Source organism: Euprymna scolopes, chromosome 46, assembly GCF_053919585.1.
Source record: "Euprymna scolopes isolate OS-2025 chromosome 46, ASM5391958v1, whole genome shotgun sequence".
Lineage (NCBI taxonomy): Eukaryota > Metazoa > Mollusca > Cephalopoda > Sepiida > Sepiolidae > Euprymna > Euprymna scolopes.
The window spans coordinates 91,487,313-91,510,725 of NC_136527.1; the positions used below are offsets into that span (position 1 = coordinate 91,487,313).

The 23,413-nt window shown below is 35.1% G+C and overlaps 1 protein-coding gene across 1 annotated transcript in view; it reads left to right on the top strand.

The window, feature by feature from the left end:
* LOC145270911 (uncharacterized) overlaps nucleotides 1-23,413 on the top strand; it is a 317,731-nt gene that overhangs the window by 214,871 nt on the left and 79,447 nt on the right. Inside the window, exons 4-5 of the mRNA XM_080126463.1 lie at nucleotides 15,807-15,895; nucleotides 21,409-21,473. Coding sequence (XP_079982589.1) covers nucleotides 15,807-15,895; nucleotides 21,409-21,473 — 154 coding nt within the window. The remainder of the gene's footprint in view (nucleotides 1-15,806; nucleotides 15,896-21,408; nucleotides 21,474-23,413) is intronic.

Sequence of the window (23,413 nt, forward strand, 5' to 3'; positions counted from 1 at the left end):
CAATACCGGAAATTCAAAATTTAAAAATAAAGCGGACACATCTACAATGGGGAAAATAACATTTAATCGTGGGTCAAGAACTATGAATATGATTGTCGGCAATGTAAAGGAAAATGAGTTTTACTGTTGTTAATTACTAAGTTTTTTGGTTCATATTATCATTGTTTATATTTCAAATTTTGTTTTGAAAACTTTAATTTTGTCCGGAGAAGGCCTTGAAAAACTTTGAAAAGTCCTTGAAAATAAAAATCGAAATACATTGTTAAGAAACTGCATCATATTATTGGGATACAAGAGTAATGTCCCTTTATCATGAAATCACCTGATGTTTTCTATATAATAACATCAGATAGTTTTGTGATGAAGGGATGTAACTCTTGTATTTTTTTTTGTATTTGTAACTCATTTTTTATATTTCAAATGTTTTGAAAACTTTAATTTTGTCTGGAGAAAGCCTTGAAAAACTTTGAAAAGTCCTTGAAAATCTGTACAAACTCTGTTTGTGTTTGCCAAATTGTTTTTTTTTTTTTTTTTAAATCGAAGACTGTTTGAAGTGTTGTGTTCTGTTTAGTGTGAATTTACTAATGCAACTTATCTGCTGGCCTTCTTGCAGACAAGGTAAGCCTTGCTAATTAGCGAGAGCGCCTGGTGCGGGGGCTCGCTTATAATAAAAAAACCCGACTCTTGCTTTTCTCGTCTTCCTTTCTTTTAACTGCGGTTTGGGGTTGTCGGGAGGAGAGCAGCTGTGCAAAAGGGCCTCGAAATGATACAACGTATTTTTTCTAATTTACTAACAATATTTTTTCTTCTGTGGATTTGATTATTTGGTGATTCACCAGGTCAACTCCTATATGGAATATTGCCCTTAAGAAAAAGCAAAAAAAAAAAAATCTTTATGTACTTACCTGTTAAGGTAAAAAACCTTTTTTTTTAAAGTCTGTACACAGAAGTTTATGGAAATTCATCCAGTATTTTTATTTTTAAAATATAAATTTGAATTTTATCGGTAAATGTTTTCTGGCATTATTAAGGTCAAGGGAGATGACTCAAGCTTTTAATATCGCACAGAATTTATTGTTAAGAAACTACATCATATTATTGGGATACAAGAGTAATGTCCCTTTATCATGAAATCACCTTATGTTTTCCATATAATAACATCGGATAGTTTTGTGATGAAGGGATGTAACTCTTGTATTTTTTTTTTGTATTTGTAACTCATTTTTTATATTTCAAATGTTGTTTTGAAAACTTTAATTTTCTCTGGAGAAGGCCTTGAAAAACTTTGAAAAACTTTGAATAGTCCTTGAAAATCTGGAAATTTATCCAGTATTTTTATTTTTAAAATATAAATTTGAATTTTATCGGTAAATGTTTTCTGGTCACCATTTTTGCCATTATTAAGGTCAAGGGAGATAACTCAAGCTTTTAATATCGCACAGGATTTTGCCTCATTGTATCAGACCTCATCTTGCTTCTTGTTTTTCTATTTCGTATAAAACAACAAAAACCAAAATCAGCAAGGAGAATAACTCTTATTCTTTATTGAAGAATACAAAAAGAGTCGTCTCCTTTATTAGAACTAAAAATTTACAACGGTGAAAACATAAAATAATTTCACTGCATCCTGGGCAATGCCGGGTAGGTTTTATTAGTAAATGCTTTCTGGTCGCCATTTGCGACATTAATTAAAGTCAAGGGAAATAGTTAAAACTTTGCATTACTTAGCGTGTTACCGCTTATCATGGCCCAAAAGGCTACTCGAGGATAAGGGTTAATAAATGCATGGTGGTCACTGAGACAGAAGTGTAGTGATCGTTTGTGGTGGAAGTTGGGTACAATTTGGTTATTTAACGGGACAGCTCAACAAGAACTTGTTTACGTTGGATTTGAAGGCTACTATGTTGTAGTCAGATGGAAAGTAGGCCAAGAGAACAGAGTTCCACAGGCAAGTAGTTCTAAAGAAAAAAGCTTTGTGGGAGTTGTGTTTAGATTTGGGTACAGATAGAGTGTGTGGGAAACTGTTGATAGTTGATGTAGATAGACGAGTGTTTAGTTTAAAATGTTTTTAAATTAGTGCTTTTTGTGAAAATTATGCAGGAGGGGGGGCATAGATTGGAGCTCAGACAAGTACCTTCCAATGAATAATAGTTTTCTTTTTTGTTTTTTTTTTGTTTACGCGGGAGTCACCCTTTATCAAGGCCCGGAAGCCACTTGGGGATAAGGGTTATTGCGTGTACAGTAGTCGATGGGATAATATCGTAGTAATCGTTAGTAATGGAGATGTGATAAAGTGCATTACTTAAGGAGGCGGTTTATCAGGAATTTGTTTATGTTGGACTTGAAGACATCCAAGTTGTAGTCAGGTGGGAAACAGGCAAACGGAAGAGAGTTCCACAGGCGTGCACTTCTAAGAAAGAAGCTTTGTTCTTGGAATCTACGTTTTGATTTAGGCACGGATAAAGAATGGTGCTTTTTGTGAAAATTATACAGGAAGGTGGGGGGTATAGATTGGAGCTCAGACAAGTACCTTCCAATGAATGATAGAGTAGAGCCAGGCTCGCGACGTCTCTTCTGTGAGAAAGAGATTGCAAAGAGGAGAAACGGGCGCCCCCTACTGGGTAGTTTTGAAGCCAATTTTGAACTCTGTCCTGCTACCATTTCATAAATTAACCTATTCAGCCTCTTTCATGTGAATCAATTGATTTGAAATTTCAGATGCAAAACCTAATTTTAAATGCGTCAAAAAGAATCTCATTTTTAAAATCATGTGATATTCTTTATTTTTAGTTGGAAATGTTGCATCCCTCGGCCTGTTTTACAAGTATTTTAATCGTGGATGCTACAATGAACTACAAGCACTTATACCCCTCTTGACGTAAATACCCCTGTCAAACCCAACAAGCAGCAAAGTTCAACCTCTACACAGTAGAGATCCCTAGGTGTAAAAAAGCCTCCTACTCCAATAGTTTCTTCCCCAGAACTGCTAGATTCCGGAATTCCCTTCCGGGTTCCTGCTTTCCCCAACTGTACTGACACGCAGAAGTTCAAGTGTTATGTGAACAGACATCTTGCTACTCATCTCCCTTCATTAAACCCCTGCAACTTATGTTCCCGATAGTAATAAAAAAATGATACATCACTAATCCAGAAACGATTGGCCATGATTTAACGGATTTATAATAACCCTTTTCCTTTGTGTTTGATATCTGTTGAATAAACTGCAGCAGCACGTGGTATATCTGGACTGTTATTAATGAATATGATGCATAAAATTTTTTTTTTTTTAGAAAGGTGTCACCACTTGTCAAAGCCCGGAGGCCACTCAAGGATAAGGATTAATGAGTGTACAGTAGTCAATGAGAAAATATTGTCGTAATCGTTAGTAGTGGAAATTTGGTAAATTGGATTACTTAAGGGGAACGGCTCATCAAGAATTTGTTTGCATTGGACTTGAACATGACGATATTGTAGTTAGTTGGAAAGCAGAGTTCCACAGGCGTGCAGTCTTAAGAAAGAAGCTTTGTTCATGGGATCTATGTTTAGGTATAGGCACAGGTAAAGAGTGGGAGGAATTATTGATAGTGGTTTCAGGTAGACGAGTGTTTTTCGTGAAAGTCAAGCCAAGGAGGATCATAGATTGGAGCTCAGACGAACACTTGCCATGAAAATAATGATAAAGCAGAGATAGGCTCGCAATGTCTCTTCTGTGGGAAAGAGGTCGCAGAGAAAAGAAAAGAGCATCGCCCACTAGGCTGCGAAGTCTATTTTGAACTCTGTCAAGGCAGGATATGTTAGAAGCAGCTTATTCGGCCTTGACAAGAGTTCTAATGTATAATTTATTTTCATATTCAAAAAGTCTGTATACAAAAGAAAAAAAAATTGTAAATTTTAAACCATTAAATCTATCAGGTAACGAAAGAGTTTATGAAGCATGTGTATGCTGTGTAATAATGAATGGAAATGAAATCCAGCCAGTGGTAGTTGAAGACATGCGTTGCATGGAGAGAAATGATAGAAAGATACACTATGGATATGTAATGTAAGTTTTGAAGTTGATGAGTTCAGAGGAAGATTAAATTTGCATAGTATTGAGAGATGTGTGCAGAATAAAAGACTTTGATGAAAGGAGACTCTGTTGGTATGGCCACACTAAAAGAATGGATGAGAGTTCTTTTGAATAGACGAAGGAGCAGGTTAAATTCACAGGTGAAGGCCATGAAGTGATAAAATCAGAACTGAGAGATAAATAAAAGGACATGACCAGATTACTTTGGAAGTCAATTTCTTAAAACCGTCCAACACATGTCAGCATGTAAAACGGATTTTTCTTTTTTTTTTTCAGCATGGACACTGGCCATAGTCCTAATTATATATTATGTATATGGAGTACGAGTTGCCTTCGATAAGTTTCCAGATTTTTTTCGTATGAACACTTTTATTGATAGTACTCACATGGAACTCTAGTCCTCATTGAAGTAATCTCCTCCGGCTGCAATGCACTTGTTGTACCGTTCCAACAACAACTGGAAGGCTCCATGGATTTCCTCTTGTGTGTGTGAGCGTGTCAATGCCCCTCGTCACAGTGTCTTTTATCTCCTCAATTGTCTCATAACGATAGCCTTGGTTTTCCTTGAGCTTAGGGAATAACCGAAAGTCACAGGGAGCAAGGTCTGGACTATAGGGAGGGTGAGGAACTGTCTTGATGCCAATCTTGGTTAAATAATCTGTGAAAAGGATGGAATTGTGGTCTGGTGCATTCACGCAAAAAATCTTCCACATCTTCAGTTCCTTATGAATAATTGTGTGTACAGTTGACATCAAACTGTGCACTTATTGTCACTATAAATAGAAGATGGTCCTTATCCATGAAATTCTTTATTTGGCCAATCAATTCTGGTGTTCTGACTTCTTTACTCCCCTCATACCTCTCAGCATCCCTCAAAGACTCCCTGTCTTCCTTGAATCTCTTAATTGATGCTCGATTCATGCAAGATGGTCCAAAAGCAGTCTGAAGCATTCCATACGTTTCTGTGGATTTTTTTAAAGTTTAAATCAGAATTTTATTGCATATGATTTTCTGAAAGTGTCCTCACAGTCCAGTTTGAAAATATGAATACAGACAGACAGACATATAGCTTTTTATATATTAGATTTTGTTTTAGACAAAATCTTCCACTGATAAAATAATAAATATTTATTGACTTTAAAAGTTTCCAGTAAAGCTAAAACCAAGTTTCTCTCTTTACATTACCAACGTTCTGATCCCACCAGCAAAGCTAAAATCTATATATCATCTCCAACAATTGTATTTTTTTATTTGAGAAAACATCTGCATATTCAACATGTTTTTACGCTAATCGAGAATAAATAACGACTCTATTGTTAAATATTTAAAGATTTATAAAGCATCGGAATTGGGAATTTAGTGCAGAATCGGTAATTGTATCAAAATCGGCGGGAAAAATGTTGAAATCGTCCCAGCACTAATACACACATCAGTTGAAATGAATGGCTCTCGTCTTGAGGAGGCCTCAAGTTTTGACAAGCTTCTGGGCTTGACCTTTACTCCTGATCTTAAATGGAATACGTACATCAAATCTGTTGCCAAAGCCGCTGGAAAAATGGTGGGATCCTTCTATTGATCCAGTAGATATCTCACTGCTGATGCAATTCTCTATCTATGTAAGAGTCAGGTACATCCAAGGATGGAATACTGTTGCCACATCTGGGCAGGAGCTGCTAGAAAGGACTTGCCCTGCCTTGATAGAGTTCAAAATAGTCTTTGTAGCTTCGTAGTAGATGTCCTTTTCTGTTCCCTGCAACCTCTATCTCACAGAAGAGATGTTGCGAGTTTGTCTCTGCTTTATCGTTATTTTCATGAAAAGTGCTCGACTGAGCTCCAATCTATTGTCCCCCCTCGCAAAACTTTCACGAGAAACACTCGTCTAGCTGAAAACACTATCAATCAATAACCACTCATTATCTGTGCCTAAACCTAAACGTAGATTCCATGAACGAAGCTTCTCTCTTAGAACTGCACGCCTGTGGAATTGTCTTCCGTTTTCCTGCTTTCCAGCTAACTACAATCTGGTTGTCTTCAAGTCCAACATAAACAAGTTCTTGATGAGCCGTTCCATATAAGTTAACAAATTTACCGAATTTCCATTACTAACGATTACTATATTGTCCAATTTCTACTGTTCACTCTTTAACCCTTATCCTCGAGTGGCCTCTTTGCCTTGATAAATGGTGATGCCTATAAAAAAAAAGCTAAAAATGGTGATGCCTATAAAAAAAAAGCTATTATCCCCACAATTTTGTATTTTTATGTTTGAGGACGTGTTTTTATGGTGATTGGGTAAAACGAATAATTTTATAGTTAAACATTTAAAGATGTATAAAGAATCGGAATCTGTAATTTAATATGGAATCATTTATTAGAATCAGAAAAATATTGGAATCGTCTCATCTATATATATAAAAGCGAAAATGTATGTATGTATGTACGCTTTTCCTCGATGTCCACAAAAGGCTTCTTTCAGAGAAGCGCTTGCTTGGTTCACAACTTCTTAAAACTTTTTATATCATCTATAAATTGTAATATCTCAGAGTTATCCACGGAGCTCGCCTGTCTATTTAATTTTATTGACTTTCAAACGTTAATTATTCCGCATTTCTCACATCGGCATGCGTTACATTCGGTTTTCGGTATAAAAAAAAGCGAAACTCGACTCTAATCACAGGCTGAAAGCCAGTTGTCTCAAGAGAGCTAAGTAACGTTTGTTCAATGTCGACTTCGTCATATCAGACTGTAGCTTTCATTTCGCTCCTAAAAACAAACAAACCGATTTATTCACCTCATTCAAAACTGTCCCGCACAAAATGCTTACTGCTGAATACCTATCGCCGTCACGTCAATCAAAAAGGCGCACCTGTTTTTTTTAACACTTTACTATTTTCCAACTGCGCGTCGTGAAGGCTTCGTTTTTTTTCACGGGCACCTTTTTTTTTTCACATATTCGGGATTTTTTCACATACCCCGAAAAACACCCGGGCAACACCGGGTACCCCTCGCTAGTCACTTTATACAAGATGACCCCCCCCCAAAAAAAAACGGGCCCCAACTCTAATTAGGCCCCATTTCTTAGTGTTTTGTCCGAATGAAATGAAACTTTGGCCATAACTAGTCTATTATATTCAAAACGTCACATCAAAACACTAGGGTCTTTGGCCTTTTTTTTCTCCGTTCTACAGCATATGTTCTAGATGGCCTCCATTTAGCTTTTGTTTTTTTTTGGGGTCACCTTGTATATATACTAGCGGGGGTACCTGGCGTTGCCCGGGTGTTTGGAGGTGTGTATGTAGGAGAGGGTGACCCTGTTTTAATATTATAAAAAAACACGATGTTAAAAAAAACTGGAAAAACCAAAACAAAGCAAAAAGGAAAGAAAGATGTAAAAAAGGAAAAAAAGTGTAGGTAGGAAAGTAGGCTCGAACCCGAAGCATCACGGCTAAGCAGAAAAATAGTCTGACACGTTACCCCTACGCCAAAGTGACATACAATTGAGAACGGATAAAATTAAACCTTTAAAAACAAACATGACGTCATTGTCGTAGTAGCAGGAGGAGAGAAAATGAAGGAACGATTTTTTTTGCCACCCCTCCTTGTAGAAAAGGGTCCAGTTTAGGGTGAAGGAATTAATGTTTTTGGCCAATTTTTCGATATTTGTCGTCCAAGATGTCGAACTTCAGAATGATACTGATCAAATGAAAATCCGTCGCCTCTGTCGAAATTTTTTGCGAGACATACAAACACACATACGTACATACATTTTTGCTTTTATATATATAGACTAGCGAGGGGTACCCGGCGTTGCCCGGTTGTTTTTCGGGGTATGTGAAAAAAAGCCGAAGCGTTGACGACACGCAGTCGGAAAATAGTAAAGTGTTTTAAAAAAAAAAACAGGTGCGCGTTTTCGATTGACGTGACGGCGATAGGTATTCAACAGTTATTTTGTGCGGGACAGTTTTGAATAAATGGGTTTGTTTGTTTTTAAAAACCCGCTCCCTCGTCTCGAAATGAAAGCTACAGTCTGATATGACGAAGTCGACATTGACCAAACTGACTCTGAGCCTGTGATTAGAGTCGAGGTTCGCTTTTTTTATACCGAAAACCGAATGTAACGTGTGCCGATGCGGGAAATGTGGAATAATTAAGGTTTGAAAGTCAATAAAATTAAATAGAGAGGCGAGCTCCGTGGATAATTCGTAGATATTACAATTTATAGATGATATAAAAAGTTTTAAAAAGTTGTGAAGCGAGCAAGCGCTTGTTTAAAAGAAGCCTTTCGTGGACATCGAGGAAAAGCGAACATACAGACATTTTCGCTTTTATATTTATAGAAGATATATATATATATATATATATATATATATATAGTGGCCTTGAGGAATGGTCTCTACCAAATTATAGACTTGAAACTTGATATATAGTGAAATCGAATTTGTGAAATAAATTGGACTTAGTTTTTTAGCTGGTAAAAATAGCTGCTAAGGGGTAAAAATTGCAATATATTCATTTCTCTGTTGAATTTCTTCTAAATTTTCATGGCTACAAATTCTCTTATCTGTTCATGTTTGCGCTTAGCAATTTCGTTCAATATAAATATATTTTTATTTTGCTTCAGGTCGATAATTGCCACTTTAGCTTTTTCTTTTCTCGTGCATAATGCGGCAACTTATTTCTGAAGCTAAAAGCGGGAAAATTATGTTTTTATATATAATACATCCCCTGTAGTGAAATATTTTTTTATATATAGAGAGCAGAAGTGGCACTGTGCCTTGTTTGGGGTGAAAATTGAATAAAAAAAAAAAATAAAAAAAACTCGGTGCAAAATCATTTGAAATCATGGCAGCTTACAGCATTAGAGTAACATAGCATTATAAATAATTGTTACTAATGAAAAATGGGTGCTTCCGCGCTATTGGGACGAAACAATGGTATCTATGTGTCGCGCTGTGGGTTTATTTTACTATACACATAGATTCGAAAAAGTTGTCAAAAAAACAAATATATAACAAATAAATGTTACCAAAGGTAAGATAAGTTACTCTTCTAGGGTTTGTACACGTAGATTCGCAAAAAGTTGTCTAAAAACTAATATATAACAAATAAATGTTACCAAAGGCAAGTTAAGTTACTTTTCTACCTATCTACAAAAGTTTTTAGTGTTTTTGTTTTTTTTTACATAGGCATCACCACTTATCAAGGCCAAGAGGCCACTCAAGGATAAGAGTTAAAGAGTGTACAGTAGACATTGGACAATATAGTAATCATTCCTAATTCCTAGATATTATTATATAGGACCTATATACACAGTTTTAAGCGATAGTAACGAACCCGGGAGCGTGTGCTTGAAAAGCCTTTTGAAGACATACACGAAATGGTCACACACATTTTGCCTTTTATATATATATAGATGATAGGTTATGAAAAGGAAGGGTTGTAAAGAGATAGCTTCGAGTTTGGGGGTATCAAAACCAAAGCAAAATATGATGAAAGTAAAAATAAAATAGATAAACCCCATAATTTGTTATACCATACCTGTTCACACTGAAACACTTATCACAATATTCTATGGATCTATATTAAAAAACCTTGTTAAACTTTGTGACATATTTCCATTCTATGGAGGTCAGGCGCGAACGAACACCCCATAATTTTATTATACCATATTTCTTCAAACTGAAACATAATTATCAAAGTATACTTACGCAGATAGATATGAAAAGTCTTTATTAAAGTTTGTCCCTATTTCTATTCTATGGAGGCCAGGTGCGAACGCAGACCCCACAATTTTATTATACCATCCTTATTTAAGTTAAAACATACTTATCAAAGCATTCTTATGTACATCTATATCACTTGTAAAGGTTTTTTTTTTAATTTTTTATTTCCATACTTTGTGGACCAGGTGCGAACACGGACCCCACAATTTTAATGAACCACCGTTCTGCCAGATCAAACATACCCATTCCTGATCCTCGATACATCTTCTATCATTATATGTAATCAGCTTTTTAAAATAGTCAACCATATAGGAGCCTATTCGTACCAGACACACACACACACACACACACACACACATTCAGCTTTATATTATAGATATATAAATTCAAATAAGAACATTTGAAAACCTGAAAATTTTGATGAAAACGATCATAAGACACAGGAAAGTTCAAAAGGGAGGTAATTTTCCGTTTTGGTTTAAACAAGATGGCGGCAATTTTTCACCTGCTACCATGATTAAAGTTTTTTTTTTTTTTTAATAAGTCAGTAATATTCAGGTAATTTCGACTGCATAATTTGGAAGCTACCATTTTAACTTATTAGAATTGACAAAAAAAAAATCAGTTTAAACCATTGTTTTTTATCCGAAAACTCCATTTATCGAACACAAAATTTCGTTCCAATAGTGTAGAAGCGTCGAGAAATGTTTACTTACCAATAATGAAATAGTTTGCGAATAATGTGTTTATTTGTATAACATACCTAAACCAAAATAGTTCATTTTCTTTAAAAAAAAAAAAAAAAAAAAAAAAAAAAGAAAGAAAGAGATATATATAGTGAACAGAATGGCAAGTTTTGGATTTTATTTGATTTTATAAAATTAACTGGCTTTGCAAACTCACTTTTTCATGATTAAAACAATCCAACCTGAACTGAATTAGCGTCTCAACGGGTCACATTTTACTATAGTATATCAATGAGACAATATGGCGCCAATTTTTTTTAAAAAATATTTGGAGACATTTTTATGACAACAAAAATTTGCGAATCAAAGAAAAGTCTTGCATTATTTTAATTATTCGATCGTTGCTCTCATCTTGATTGTTTTTTTACTCAACTTTCGGCCTCAACCTTTTTCCACTGTATCTTGTCAAACTTTTCTTTATTTTTTTTACATGGAAGTCACCACTTATCAAGGCCCGGAGGCCACTCAGGGATAAGGGTGTTTGCGTGTACAGTTCAGTAATCAATGGGATAATATCGTAGACATCCTTAGTAATGGAGATTTGATAAAGTGTCTTACTTAAGGGTGCGTTTCATCAGGAATTTGTTTATGTTGGACTTGAAGACATCCAAGTTGTAGTCAGGTGGGAAACAGGCAAACAGAAGAGAGTTCCACAGGCGTGCACTTCTACAAAAGAAGCCTTGTTCATGGAATCTACGTTTTGATTTAAGCACAGATAAAGAATGGGGAAAATGACTGACAGTGGTTTCAGCTAGACGGGTGTTTTTTGTGAAAGATTGGCGAGGGGGGACCAGAGATTGGAGCTCAGACGAGCACTTACCATGGAAGTAACGATAAAACAAAGACAGGCTCGCAACGTCCCTTCTGTAGAAGAGAGGTTGCAGGGAAGAGAAAAGGGCATTCCCCACTAGGCTACAAAGTCTATTTTGTACTTTGTCAAGGCAGGATAGGCTGTTTTTAGCAGGTCCAGCCCAGATGTGGCAGCAGTACTCCATCCTTGTACGTACTTGGCTTTTATATAAACAGCAGTGAGATATCAATTGATGCCAGCTGGGGATCAGAGCATTGATGATGTAAAGATAGAAGTTTGGTTTTGGATGCATTAAAAGTAACCAGCCACCTCTTCCCCCACTGTACCACGCGCTCAAGATCAGAGGAGAGAGAATCAGAGAGAACTTTGTCATTTACGACCTTTGATGTGTTGCCATAGATGGTCGTGTTATCAGCATAGATGTCAACGAATGATTTAAGTATGTGTTTTGGGAGATCATTGATGTAGATCAGGAAGAGAGTTGGGCCCAGGATGAACCCTTGAGGGACACCAGAATTAATACTGTGGGCTTCTGATTTCTGCCCATCAACCACTACTCTTATTAGGCTATTGGAAGAACTAGTGGCATAACAAGAAGTATTCAATAAAATTTAGAGTTAAGTGACACTCTTCCAAAGATTGAAGATTCGATCTTTAATACGGGCGTACAATTGCGAATTACTCAAAACTTCTAACTGGCCATGGCCGACGAACAAGAACGTGTTATCCCAGTAGATTAATTAAAGGCGTTCCATTCGAAATTCCGTGAAGATTCTCAAGTTTGTAAAAACGATTCCCGAGTTTTCGCTCTTCTAGGTCAAATAGCATGGCACAACAACAAAATGAAGAATCAAATGTCAGTTAAATTTCAAATTTTCATGGCTACAAATTTTCTCCCCTACTCACGTGTGCACTTAGCATTTTCATTTGAGATTATATATATGTGTGTGTGTGTGTGTGTGTGTATATATATAATTTGATTAGGTTTTTCTTTTTGAAAAAGAAATCCAGCACAGTGCTCAATGAAAAGGAAAATCCGAAATATAAGAGCGTATTTATATTTTGTATTTTGTGTACTGAAAGTTGTTAGATGCGACAAGTCATTGGTACCGTCGGTTTCAAGCCCGATAATTAGGACTGTTTAAGATATCCATATCAAGCTCTCTTCAGCCAATACTCATTTCTTGATTCTTGGATGAGTATTGGCTGAAGAGAGCTTGATATGGATATCTTAAACGGTTCTAATTATTGGGCTAATTATTAGTTTTAAAGTCTAATATAAACAACTTTTATTGAGCCATCCTTTTGAATAAAGTTCTATCCAATTACTCTCTTGTAAAAAGAAATATTTCTATATACCATTTAAGAAATTTTTTTTCTCCTGACATTGACATTAAAAGCCTACTTTTTCTATTTAAAAGTTAAAATAAATTTAATATACTCAATCGTAGATCTGAGCGACTACGTGATTATTCCTTGAAAAATATTCGGTTTCCTTTGCGTATCCAGTCATTATTTACTTGTTTAACTGTTCTGGACTTTTACCAAAGTTTCATTTCGAAATTCCCGGATGTTGACTTTGATCACACTGAAGCGTCATCTCTTATTCCAAAATCTAAGAATACAATGTCAGGAAATTTTTTTACTAATATCCTTTATTTACTTGCCTCCTCACAAGGGCAAAGTTGGATACAACGTTGAATTTATTAACTAGCAGGGGTGCCCGGCGTTGCCTGGGTGTTTGGAGAAAAAAGTGTTGGTAGGCAGGCTTAAACCCGTGACGCAAAGGCGGAAGAGAAAGTGAAAGAAAACGTGACATTTTACCGCTACGCTACGACGCCAAAGGAAGTGAAAAGCGTTCAAATTTATCAACGTCAATCAAAAAGTTGACTTGCAGAAATGAACGTTGGCTGAAGGCCAGTTCAACTTTCCACCGTTTCATTTATTTGTTTCCCCACGATGTTGGGTAAACTATGCTCCCCCAAAAAAGAGGGAACTCTCAAATGAAGAACGATTGTCTGATATGAAGGGTTTCTCCCACATTGATCAAAATTAATTGCATTTCTGGAGGTCTCGGCCAGTAAGACCGGCGAACTCCTTCGATTCGATTAGTTTCACTTTGTTTGTCTTTTTTTCGTATAAACAAAAACGCGAAAAGACGAAATAGAGGGAATTTTTTAAAAGTTGATCAAAATAAATGTAGAGATGAAGTTTGTTCACAAATCGTAGATATTATAATCTAGGGAGAATATAAAAAGTTGTTCACAAATCGTAGATATTATAATCTAGGGAGAATATATAAAGTTGTTCACAAATCGTAGATATTATAATCGAGGGAGAATATAAAAAGTTGTTCACAAATCGTAGATATTATAATCTAGGGAGAATATAAAAAGTTGTTCACAAATCGTAGATATTATAATCTAGGGAGAATATAAAAAGTTCTAAAAAACAGTAACGCTCTCTCGAGAGACCCTCCCCCCCCCCCGGAAAAAAGCCTTTGCTGGACATATAAAAACGCGTGCGGCCATTTTGCGTTTTATATATATAGATGTTTGTGTGGAGTGATAATCTAGCACTGTTAATGGGGTAAAAATAAGAATTGCCCCAATCAAGTAGGTGCCTCCCCCGATCTCCCCCCCCTCTTTATCTGACCCCCTTCCACTGACCGAGAACAGGATAGAACAGATACTACCCTTTGATTTTAGCCTGATGGCTAAAAAGTGTTGAGAGTCTATGCAATTTATATACTTTTTTTGTTCTTGATCATGATGAAAAAAAAAATATTTGGCAATGAAATTTATTTTAATGTAAGTGTTGAATTTTTTGGAGTTGGGGATTCATACCAACATCTGTTTTTTTTTCTTTTTTTTTTTTCAGAAGAGTTATAAAAAAAAAATATTTAAAAAATTATCCAACTTAAATATTTATTCTTTAATAAATAATTTTAATTTATTTGTCTTCAAAAAAACTTGTGTGTATATATATATATATATATATATATATATATATATATATATATATATATAGTAGAACCCAGGGATACGGTGGCCCTAGAATGTTTTTTTAGGTTATGATGTGGAATACAATGTTTTTCCAGCCCCTGATTATGGTATTTGCCTCGCCTTACAGTGTTATATATAATGTTATTTGATTATATACATGAGTGTATTATATACTGTACTGTATTTTGATATATATATTTTTCAAGTTTATATTCATTTCAGGTGAGTGTTTTTATTTTATTTTGTTTTATTTTAGTTTGGCCTTAGTGGTTTTAACTGCTTGCATCCACCCGTTCATAACTGACAGCCCATCAAATCTAACTGTTTAAATCCTTCTTTGGCTATTGCTAACCGTCCATTTTTTTTTAAGTGCTCACACTCTGCTGATCCGTGTTCAAACTGCATACCAATACTTGACCTTTGCTGACAGCCAATTGACTCTAACTGCTAAAAAAAAACAAAAACAATTGGCCTTTCATGACAGCGTATTGGCCTTAACTGCTAACAAACATTAGTCAATTGGTTCTAACTGCTTATAAACATTTGATCGGCAGACAATTGGCTTTATTTATTCGCTCACAATTTATTGACTTGAATTGCTCACACTCTGCTGAAACCATTATTGCCAACCACTGAATTAAAAACCAATTATGAATGACTTGACTCTGTTCCTGATGTTTAGAGACACTTGTGCTTAATTTCTTACAAGCAATTGACTTTAGATGATAGCTTCTTGAACCCAACTGCTTATGAACAATTTACATTTAATAATAGCTAATTGACTGTGACACCTTCCGACCATTGTTGACCGTGACACCTTCCGACCATTGTTGACCGTGACACCTTCCGACCATTATTGACCATGACACCTTCCGACCATTATTGACCATGACACCTTCTGACCATTATTGACCGTGACACTTCCCAACGATTGTTGACCGTGACACCTCCCAACGATTGTTGACCGTGACACTTCCTGAGCATTGTTGACCGTGACACTTCCTGAGCATTGTTGACTACGACACCTCCTGACCATTGTTGACTGTGACACCTCCCAACCGTTGTTGACTGTGACACCTCCCGACCGGTGTGGACTGTGACATCTCCTGACCATTGTTGAACGTGACACCTCCTGACTGTTGTGGACTGTGACACCTCCCGACCTTTGTGGACTGTGACACCTCCTGACCATTGTTGACCACTAGTCAACTGTGATATCTTTCAACATTGTAGACCACCTGTTGGCTCCAAACTGATTGGGACCAAGTGACCATTGGTGACAACTGACCATAACTGACTCTATTGCTCTATAAATGTTTTGTCTGACCATTTAAATGTCTTTAATGATTTTTCGGTCTTCGTTTGTGACCATGCCACTTATTGCATATTTTTTCAAAACTATTTTCGATTGCGTTTCATTGTTGATTAAATTCTGTTGCTTTTTTTTTCTAGTTTCAGTGAGAATTACTTCACAGTTAAAGGTGCGGCCCTTATTTTACCACAAAGTGACTCTTCCCAAAGGTCTTCTCGTAACAATGGAGGTAAGAATCCCTTTTCTGTTCATCCTCTCCACCAAATCTGTTTGAATATATATATATATATATATATATACATATATATATATATATATATATATATATATATATATATATATATATATGTGTGTTTATATTTGTCTAACATAATTTGGAAATATGTTTTTTAAAGTTACCATAGAGCTATCAAATATATTAGGCACTCAAATAGGAAGCTTGTTTCAAATACTTGTCATATATATATATATATATATATATATATATATATATATATTAAAAACTTACAGTATATCTATACTTACGTATTGACATTTAGGTTTTTAAAACATACTGCAGAGCTCTTCATGTTTTCTGAATTTTATGCTTTCGTCTACTAATGTATTGAGCACTCTCAAAGTATATTCGTGTAGCTGAATTGCCATACATATTTTTTGAAAGTCTATATTTAGCTCTACTAATGTATTGAACTCTGTAAAAATAAATTTATGCAGTTGAAATGCCATATCTGTTTCTCAAAGGTTTTATTAAGCTCTACTAATATATTAAGCACTCTGGAAGTAGATTTGTCTAAAATAATTGCCAAAATGTTTCCAAATCTTACTACAAAGCTCTATAAATGCATTGAGCACTCTTAAAGTAAAATCGTCTTGCATAATTAAACGACACAATTGTTAAATTTACTACACAGCTATATTAAACTATGGAGCACATGCAAGCATCATTGGCATATATATATATATATATATATATATATATATATATATATATATATATATATGTTTTTTTAAATCCCCGAAACAGTGTTTCATGGTAAGCAAATGATGATTCCTTAAAAAGTAAATTATTACTGGTATTATAGTGAATTTGAGAGAGCAAGTTGATGCAGTGATTGCAGGTGATTGAATGACTTACTGACTAAATAGTTTTTTAACAAATTATAAAAAATATAAAAATTAAATAAGTTGTTTTATATATATATATAGTCTTGGAAGTTTTTAACCTTTAAAACTATACAAAAAAATATTTTTTTTCATTCGTTAGAAAACCATCTAGTCAGTAAGTCATTTAATCACCTGCAATCGCTGCATCAACTCGCTCTCGAATTTACTATAATACCAATAATTTATTTTTCAAGGGATCATCAGTTGTTTACCATGAAACACTGTTTCGGGGATTTATATATATATATATATTATAAATTAAGGGAGGTGGTGTTAGATCAACACTGCTGGAGAGCCATGATGTAATATACTGTTTTGTTTCCAAATCCTCGAAAGTGTTTCATGGTAAAGAACTGATGATCCCTTAAAAAATAAATTATTACTGGTATTATAGTGAATTCGAGAGAGCAAGTTGATGCAGTGATTGCAGGTGGTTGAATGACTTACTGACTAAATAGTTTTCTAACGAATGATGAAAAATAATTTTTTAAATTTTTTTATTTTTGTATAGTTTTAAAGGTTAAAAGCTTCCAAGACTATATAATTATTATAGTAAATAATTACAAATATATATATATATATATATATATATATATAAATATATATATATATATATATATATATATATATATATATATAAATATATATTTGGTAAAACTGGTAATTAGTAAAAACCTGAAGAGAGTGCTCAATACTATTGCAGAGCAAATATGTGTTTTATTTTTTTATTACTGTTTTATCTGTTTGGTTACATATGTTTCAGATGTGGGACCATGTTTACGATCTAACAGCCTCGTCAGACCTTACAGAAGTGGTTATTAGTATTAGGAAGAAGTGTTTTACTAATACTAACAACCACTGACGAGGCTGTTAGATTGTGAACATGGTTCAACATCTGAAACATATGTAACCAAACAGATAAAACGGTAATAAAAATAAAACACACACACACACACACACATATACAACTAAATAAATAAAATAAAAAATAAATTATTACTGGTATTATAGTGAATTCGAGAGAGCAAGTTGATGCAGTGATTGCAGGTGGTTGAATGACTTACTGACTAAATAGTTTTCTAACGAATGATAAAAAATATTTTTTTTTAATTTTTGTATAGTTTTAAAGGTTCCAAGACTATATAATTATTATAGTAAATAATATAATATAATAATAATATAAATAATAATACGAGGCATTAGATCGTGAACATGGTTCAACATCTGAAACATATGTAACCAAACAGATAAAACGGTAATAAAAAATAAAATACACACACACACACACACACACACACACACACACACACACACACACACACACACACACACACACATATATACAACTAAATAAATAAAATAAAAAAATAAAAATAAAACTAAATAATTCACCTCTACCCATCCTGCACCCACTTTTATAAAAAATATTAAAAAAAAAAAAAAACTATAAATACACCAAACCTCAATAAAGAAAATGACAACAACAATCGCTCCTGACGATGATCGAATGCACCGATTAAAAGCGCTGGAGAATAATGTGTGTGTGTGTATATATATATATATATATATATATATATATATATATATATATACATATATATATATATATGTGTGTGTGTGTGTGTATTGAATATTCCCACAGTTAGCATCTTGCATTTTTTTTTTTTTTTTTTTTTTTACAAGGTGGTCACCACTTATCAAGGCCCAGAAGCCATTCAGGGATAAGGGTTATTGTAAGTACAGTACGTTAGTGTGGAGATTTAATAAAGTGTCTACTTAAGGGGGCGGTTCATCAGGAATTTGTTTACGTTGGACTTGAAGACATCCAAGTTGTAGTCAGGTGGGAAGCAGGCAGATGGAACAGAGTTCCACAGGCGTGCAGTTCTAAGAAAGAAGCTTTGTTCATGGAATCTACGTTTTGTGTTAGGCATAGATAAAGAGTGGGGAAAGTTTTTGACAGTGGATTCAGCTAGACGGGTGTTTTTTTGTAAAAGATTGGCGAGGGGGGACCAGAGATTGGAGTTCAGACGAGCACCTGCCATGGAAATAACGATAAAACAAAGATAGGCTCGCAACGTCTCTTCTGTGGGAGAGAGGTTGCAGGGAACAGAAAAGGGCATCCCCCAGTAAGCCACGAAGTCTATTTTGTACTCTGTCAAGGCAGGATAGGCTGTTTTTAGCAGGTACAACCCAGATATGGCAGCAATATTCCATCCTTGGACGTACTTGGCTTTTATATAGATAGAGAATTGCATCAGTAGTGAAATATCTTCTGGAACAGTAGAAGGATCCCACCATTTTTCCAACGACCTTGGCAACAGACGATGTACGTATTCCATTTCAGATCAGGAGTGAAGGTCAATCCCAGAAGCTTGTCAAAACATGGGGCTTCTAGACGAGAGCCATCCATTTCAATTGCTGCCAGATGGGGATCAGAGCATTGATGATGTAAAGATAGGAGTTTGGTTTTAGATGCATTAAAGGTAACCATGAATTTTAAACATAAGCTTAACAAAATATATATACATTATATATATAATACAATTATGTTATCAAAGAGTAAATCTTTAACAAAGCAAGACTTATCAAGATAAGAAAAGCTCAACACTATTAAGAGGAGCAAGCAATAATTAAAGATGAGGAATAAAACGATAAGGAAAATTAAGAGGAAAAACTCTTTAGGTATTTTTTCTTGTTTGTTTTTTACAGAGGCATCACCACTTATCAAGGCCCATAGGCCACTCGAGGGTAAGGATTAAAGGGTGTACACTAGTCAATTGGACAATATAGTAATCGTTAGTAATGGAAATTCAGTAAATTTGTTAACTTATATGGAACGTCTCATCAAGAACTTGTTTACGTTGGAATTGAAGACAACCATATTGTAGTCAGCTGGAAAGCACGAAAATAGAAGACAGTTCCATGGGCGTGCAGTTCTAAGAAAGAAACTTTGTTTATGGACTCTACATTTAGGTTTAGGCACAGATAACGAGTGGTTATTGATTGATAGTGTTTTCAGCTAGACGAGTGTTTCTCGTGAATGTTTTGCGAGCGGGGGGCATAGATTGGAGCTCAGCCGAGCGCTTGCCATGAAAACAAGGATACATCAGAGACAAACTCACAACATCTCTTCTGTGAGAAAGAGGTTGCAGGAAAAAGAAAAGGACATCCCCTACTAGGCTACGAAGTCTATTTTGAACTCTATTAAGGCAGGACAAGTCCTTTCTAGCAGCCCCTGCCCAAATGTGGCAACAGTAATCCATCCTTGGACGTACCTGGCTCTTATATAGATAAAGAATTGCATCAGCAGTGAGATATCTACTGGATCAATAGAAGGATCCTACAATTTTTCCAGCAACTTTGGCAATGGATTTGATGTATGTGTCCCATTTCAGATCAGGAGTAAAGGTCAAGCCGAGAAGCTTGTCAAAACATGAAGCCTCTCCAAGACGAGAGCCATTCATTTCAATTGATGCTAGATGGAGGCAGAGCATTGATGTAAAAATAGAACGTTGGTTTTAGATGCATGAAAAGTAACCAGCCACCTCTTTCCCCATTGTACCATGTGCTGGAGAGAACTTAGTCGTAAGTGTTGCCATAGATGGTAGTGTCATCAGCATAAATGTCTACGAATGATGTAAGTGAAATGCTTCTCATGAAGGGCTAGGATTATACAAAATGCAAGTATAGAAAAAATTTGCTTAATGACATTTAAAATGAAATGAGAATGGAGGAATAGGATAAAATGGTAAATCGTAATTAAAAGTAGGTATAACGTATAGGGGTAAATCGGAAGGGTAGAATATATGTAGGTAAAAATTATAGATGTGCGAATGAAAATGAAAACCCAAAATAAATAAATGGTAATCAATGTTTCAGCCCTATTTCCGGGGACATCATCAGGATTTGGTTTGAACATGTTGAGGCAACAGGTTACAGACCGCATGTGAATAAAGAGGGCAACAGGTTACAGACCGCATGTGAGTAAAGAGGGCAACAGGTTACAGACCGCATGTGAGTAAAGAGGGCAACAGGTTACAGACCGCATGTGAGTAAAGAGGGCAACAGGTTACAGACCGCATGTGAGTAAAGAGGGCAACAGGTTACAGACCGCATGTGAATAAAGAGGGCAACAGGTTACAGACCGCATGTGAGTAAAGAGGGCAACAGGTTACAGACCGCATGTGAGTAAAGAGGGAAACAGGTTACAGACCGCATGTGAGTAAAGAGGGAAACAGGTTACAGACCGCATGTGAGTAAAGAGGGCAACAGGTTACAGACCGCATGTGAATAAAGAGGGCAACAGGTTACAGACCGCATGTGAGTAAAGAGGGCAACAGGTTACAGACCGCATGTGAGTAAAGAGGGCAACAGGTTACAGACCGCATGTGAGTAAAGAGGGAAACAGGTTACAGACCGCATGTGAGTAAAGAGGACGGGAACTTTAGGTTCCTTCATACTCTGGAAAAATGGAAAAGTTTTTGGATCTTCATTCAATCCCTAACTATGTTGGGTCTCTCTGCTAGTTTTATGATATTTAAATATGTTTTTAAAATGGTATTTTTTAATTCCTTCCAGGCGACATACAGCAACATCTTCAGCAGATGTTTTACTTGCTCCGACCGGAGGATACCATCAAAGTGGTAAGGAAATTTTTGTGTTCTGCCTTTTAACATACTTTATCAAAATTTAATGTATTCTACCCAAATTTAATTTACTCTACTCAAATTTAATGTCCTCTACCCAAATTTAATGTCCTCTACCCAAATTTAATGTATTCTACCCAAATTTAATGTATTCTACCCAAATTTAATGTCCTCTACCCAAATTTAATGTATTCTACCCAAATTTGATGTCCTCTACCCAAATTCAATGTCTTCTACCCAAATTTAATGTACTCTACTCAAATTTAATGTATTCTACCCAAATTTAATGTCCTCTACCCAAATTTAATGTATTCTACCCAAATTTAATGTCCTATACCCAAATTTAATGTACTCTACCCAAATTTAATGTATTCTACCCAAATTTAATGTATTCTACTCAAATTTAATGTACTCTACCCAAATTTAATGTATTCTACCCAAATTTAATGTACTCTACCCAAATTTAATGTATTCTACTCAAATTTAATGTACTCTACCCAAATTTAATGTATTCTACCCAAATTTAATGTACTCTACCCAAATTTAATGTATTCTACCCAAATTTAATGTATTCTACTCAAATTTAATGTACTCTACCCAAATTTAATGTATTCTACCCAAATTTAATGTACTCTACCCAAATTTAATGTATTCTACCCAAATTTAATGTATTCTACTCAAATTTAATGTATTCTACTAAAATTTAATGTCCTCTACCCAAATTTAATGTACTCTACCCAAATTTAATGTACTCTACCCAAATTTAATGTACTCTACCCAAATTTAATGTATTCTACCCAAATTTAATGTACTCTACCCAAATTTAATGTATTCTACCCAAATTTAATGTACTCTACCCAAATTTAATGTATTCTACCCAAATTTAATGTATTCTACTCAAATTTAATGTCCTCTACCCAAATTTAATGTCCTCTACCCAAATTTAATGTCCTCTACCCAAATTTGAATGTGTCTGTGACAAAGATGAAGAATTCTTTGGTTTCTTGTTCAACATCATCTTTACTTTAATGCCCGTTTGACATGTTGGCATGTCTTTGACATCTTTGTTTTTATTTATTTATATTATATAGTCACTGTTCATCAAAGCCTGGAGGCCGCTCAACAACAAGGGTTAAATCCAAATTTAATAAGTGTTGTGATGTTTGTGTTTGAGTAATTGACAAGCAAGAACACAATAACAGTTAAATAAATGTTTCAACGAAAATACATGAAAAAGGTAAATTAAGCAACATCTTAGCTCAACTGTTGGATTCGTTGGTGACGACCATGCTTTCCACATGTCCTTGTTACCCGAAAGTGACAGCATAGAATAGTTCATTATTCAAGCCAATAGCGGATTTGATGATATGTTCGATTTTAAATCAGGAGTAAAGGTCAGTCCCAGAAGCTTGTCAAGACATGGTGCCTCCTCAAGACGAGAACCATTCGTTTCAGTTGGAGCCAGGTGAGGGGTCAGAGCGTTGGTGATGGAAAGAGAGAAGCTTGGTTTTAGATGCATTAAAATTAGCCAGCCATTGCACCACGTGATCAATCAGAGAAAACTTGGTCATTTACAGCCTTTGAAGGATGGACCCCCTGAGAAACTCCAGCATTAATTTATGGGTCTTTAGCTTTAGTTAAAATTGCTTGCAATGAGTCAAAAATGGGGCAAAATTGAAAAAATCGTTAAACATTTTGTACATTCATCTTAGTTTATTTTTAATTTTTAATCAGTTTGTATGCGTGTAACGTTGGTACAGTGGTAACGTCACCAGCTTTGAATGTTAGAGTTTCGGTTTCAATTCTAGCTGATGGCATCCAAATTTTTTTTTTTTAATTTTTTAAATCACGACTCTATAATAATATATATGAAATCTGAACAAATTAAAATATCATATTTAAGCGTATTTTACGCCCGGACAAAGCTGGGCAACTCC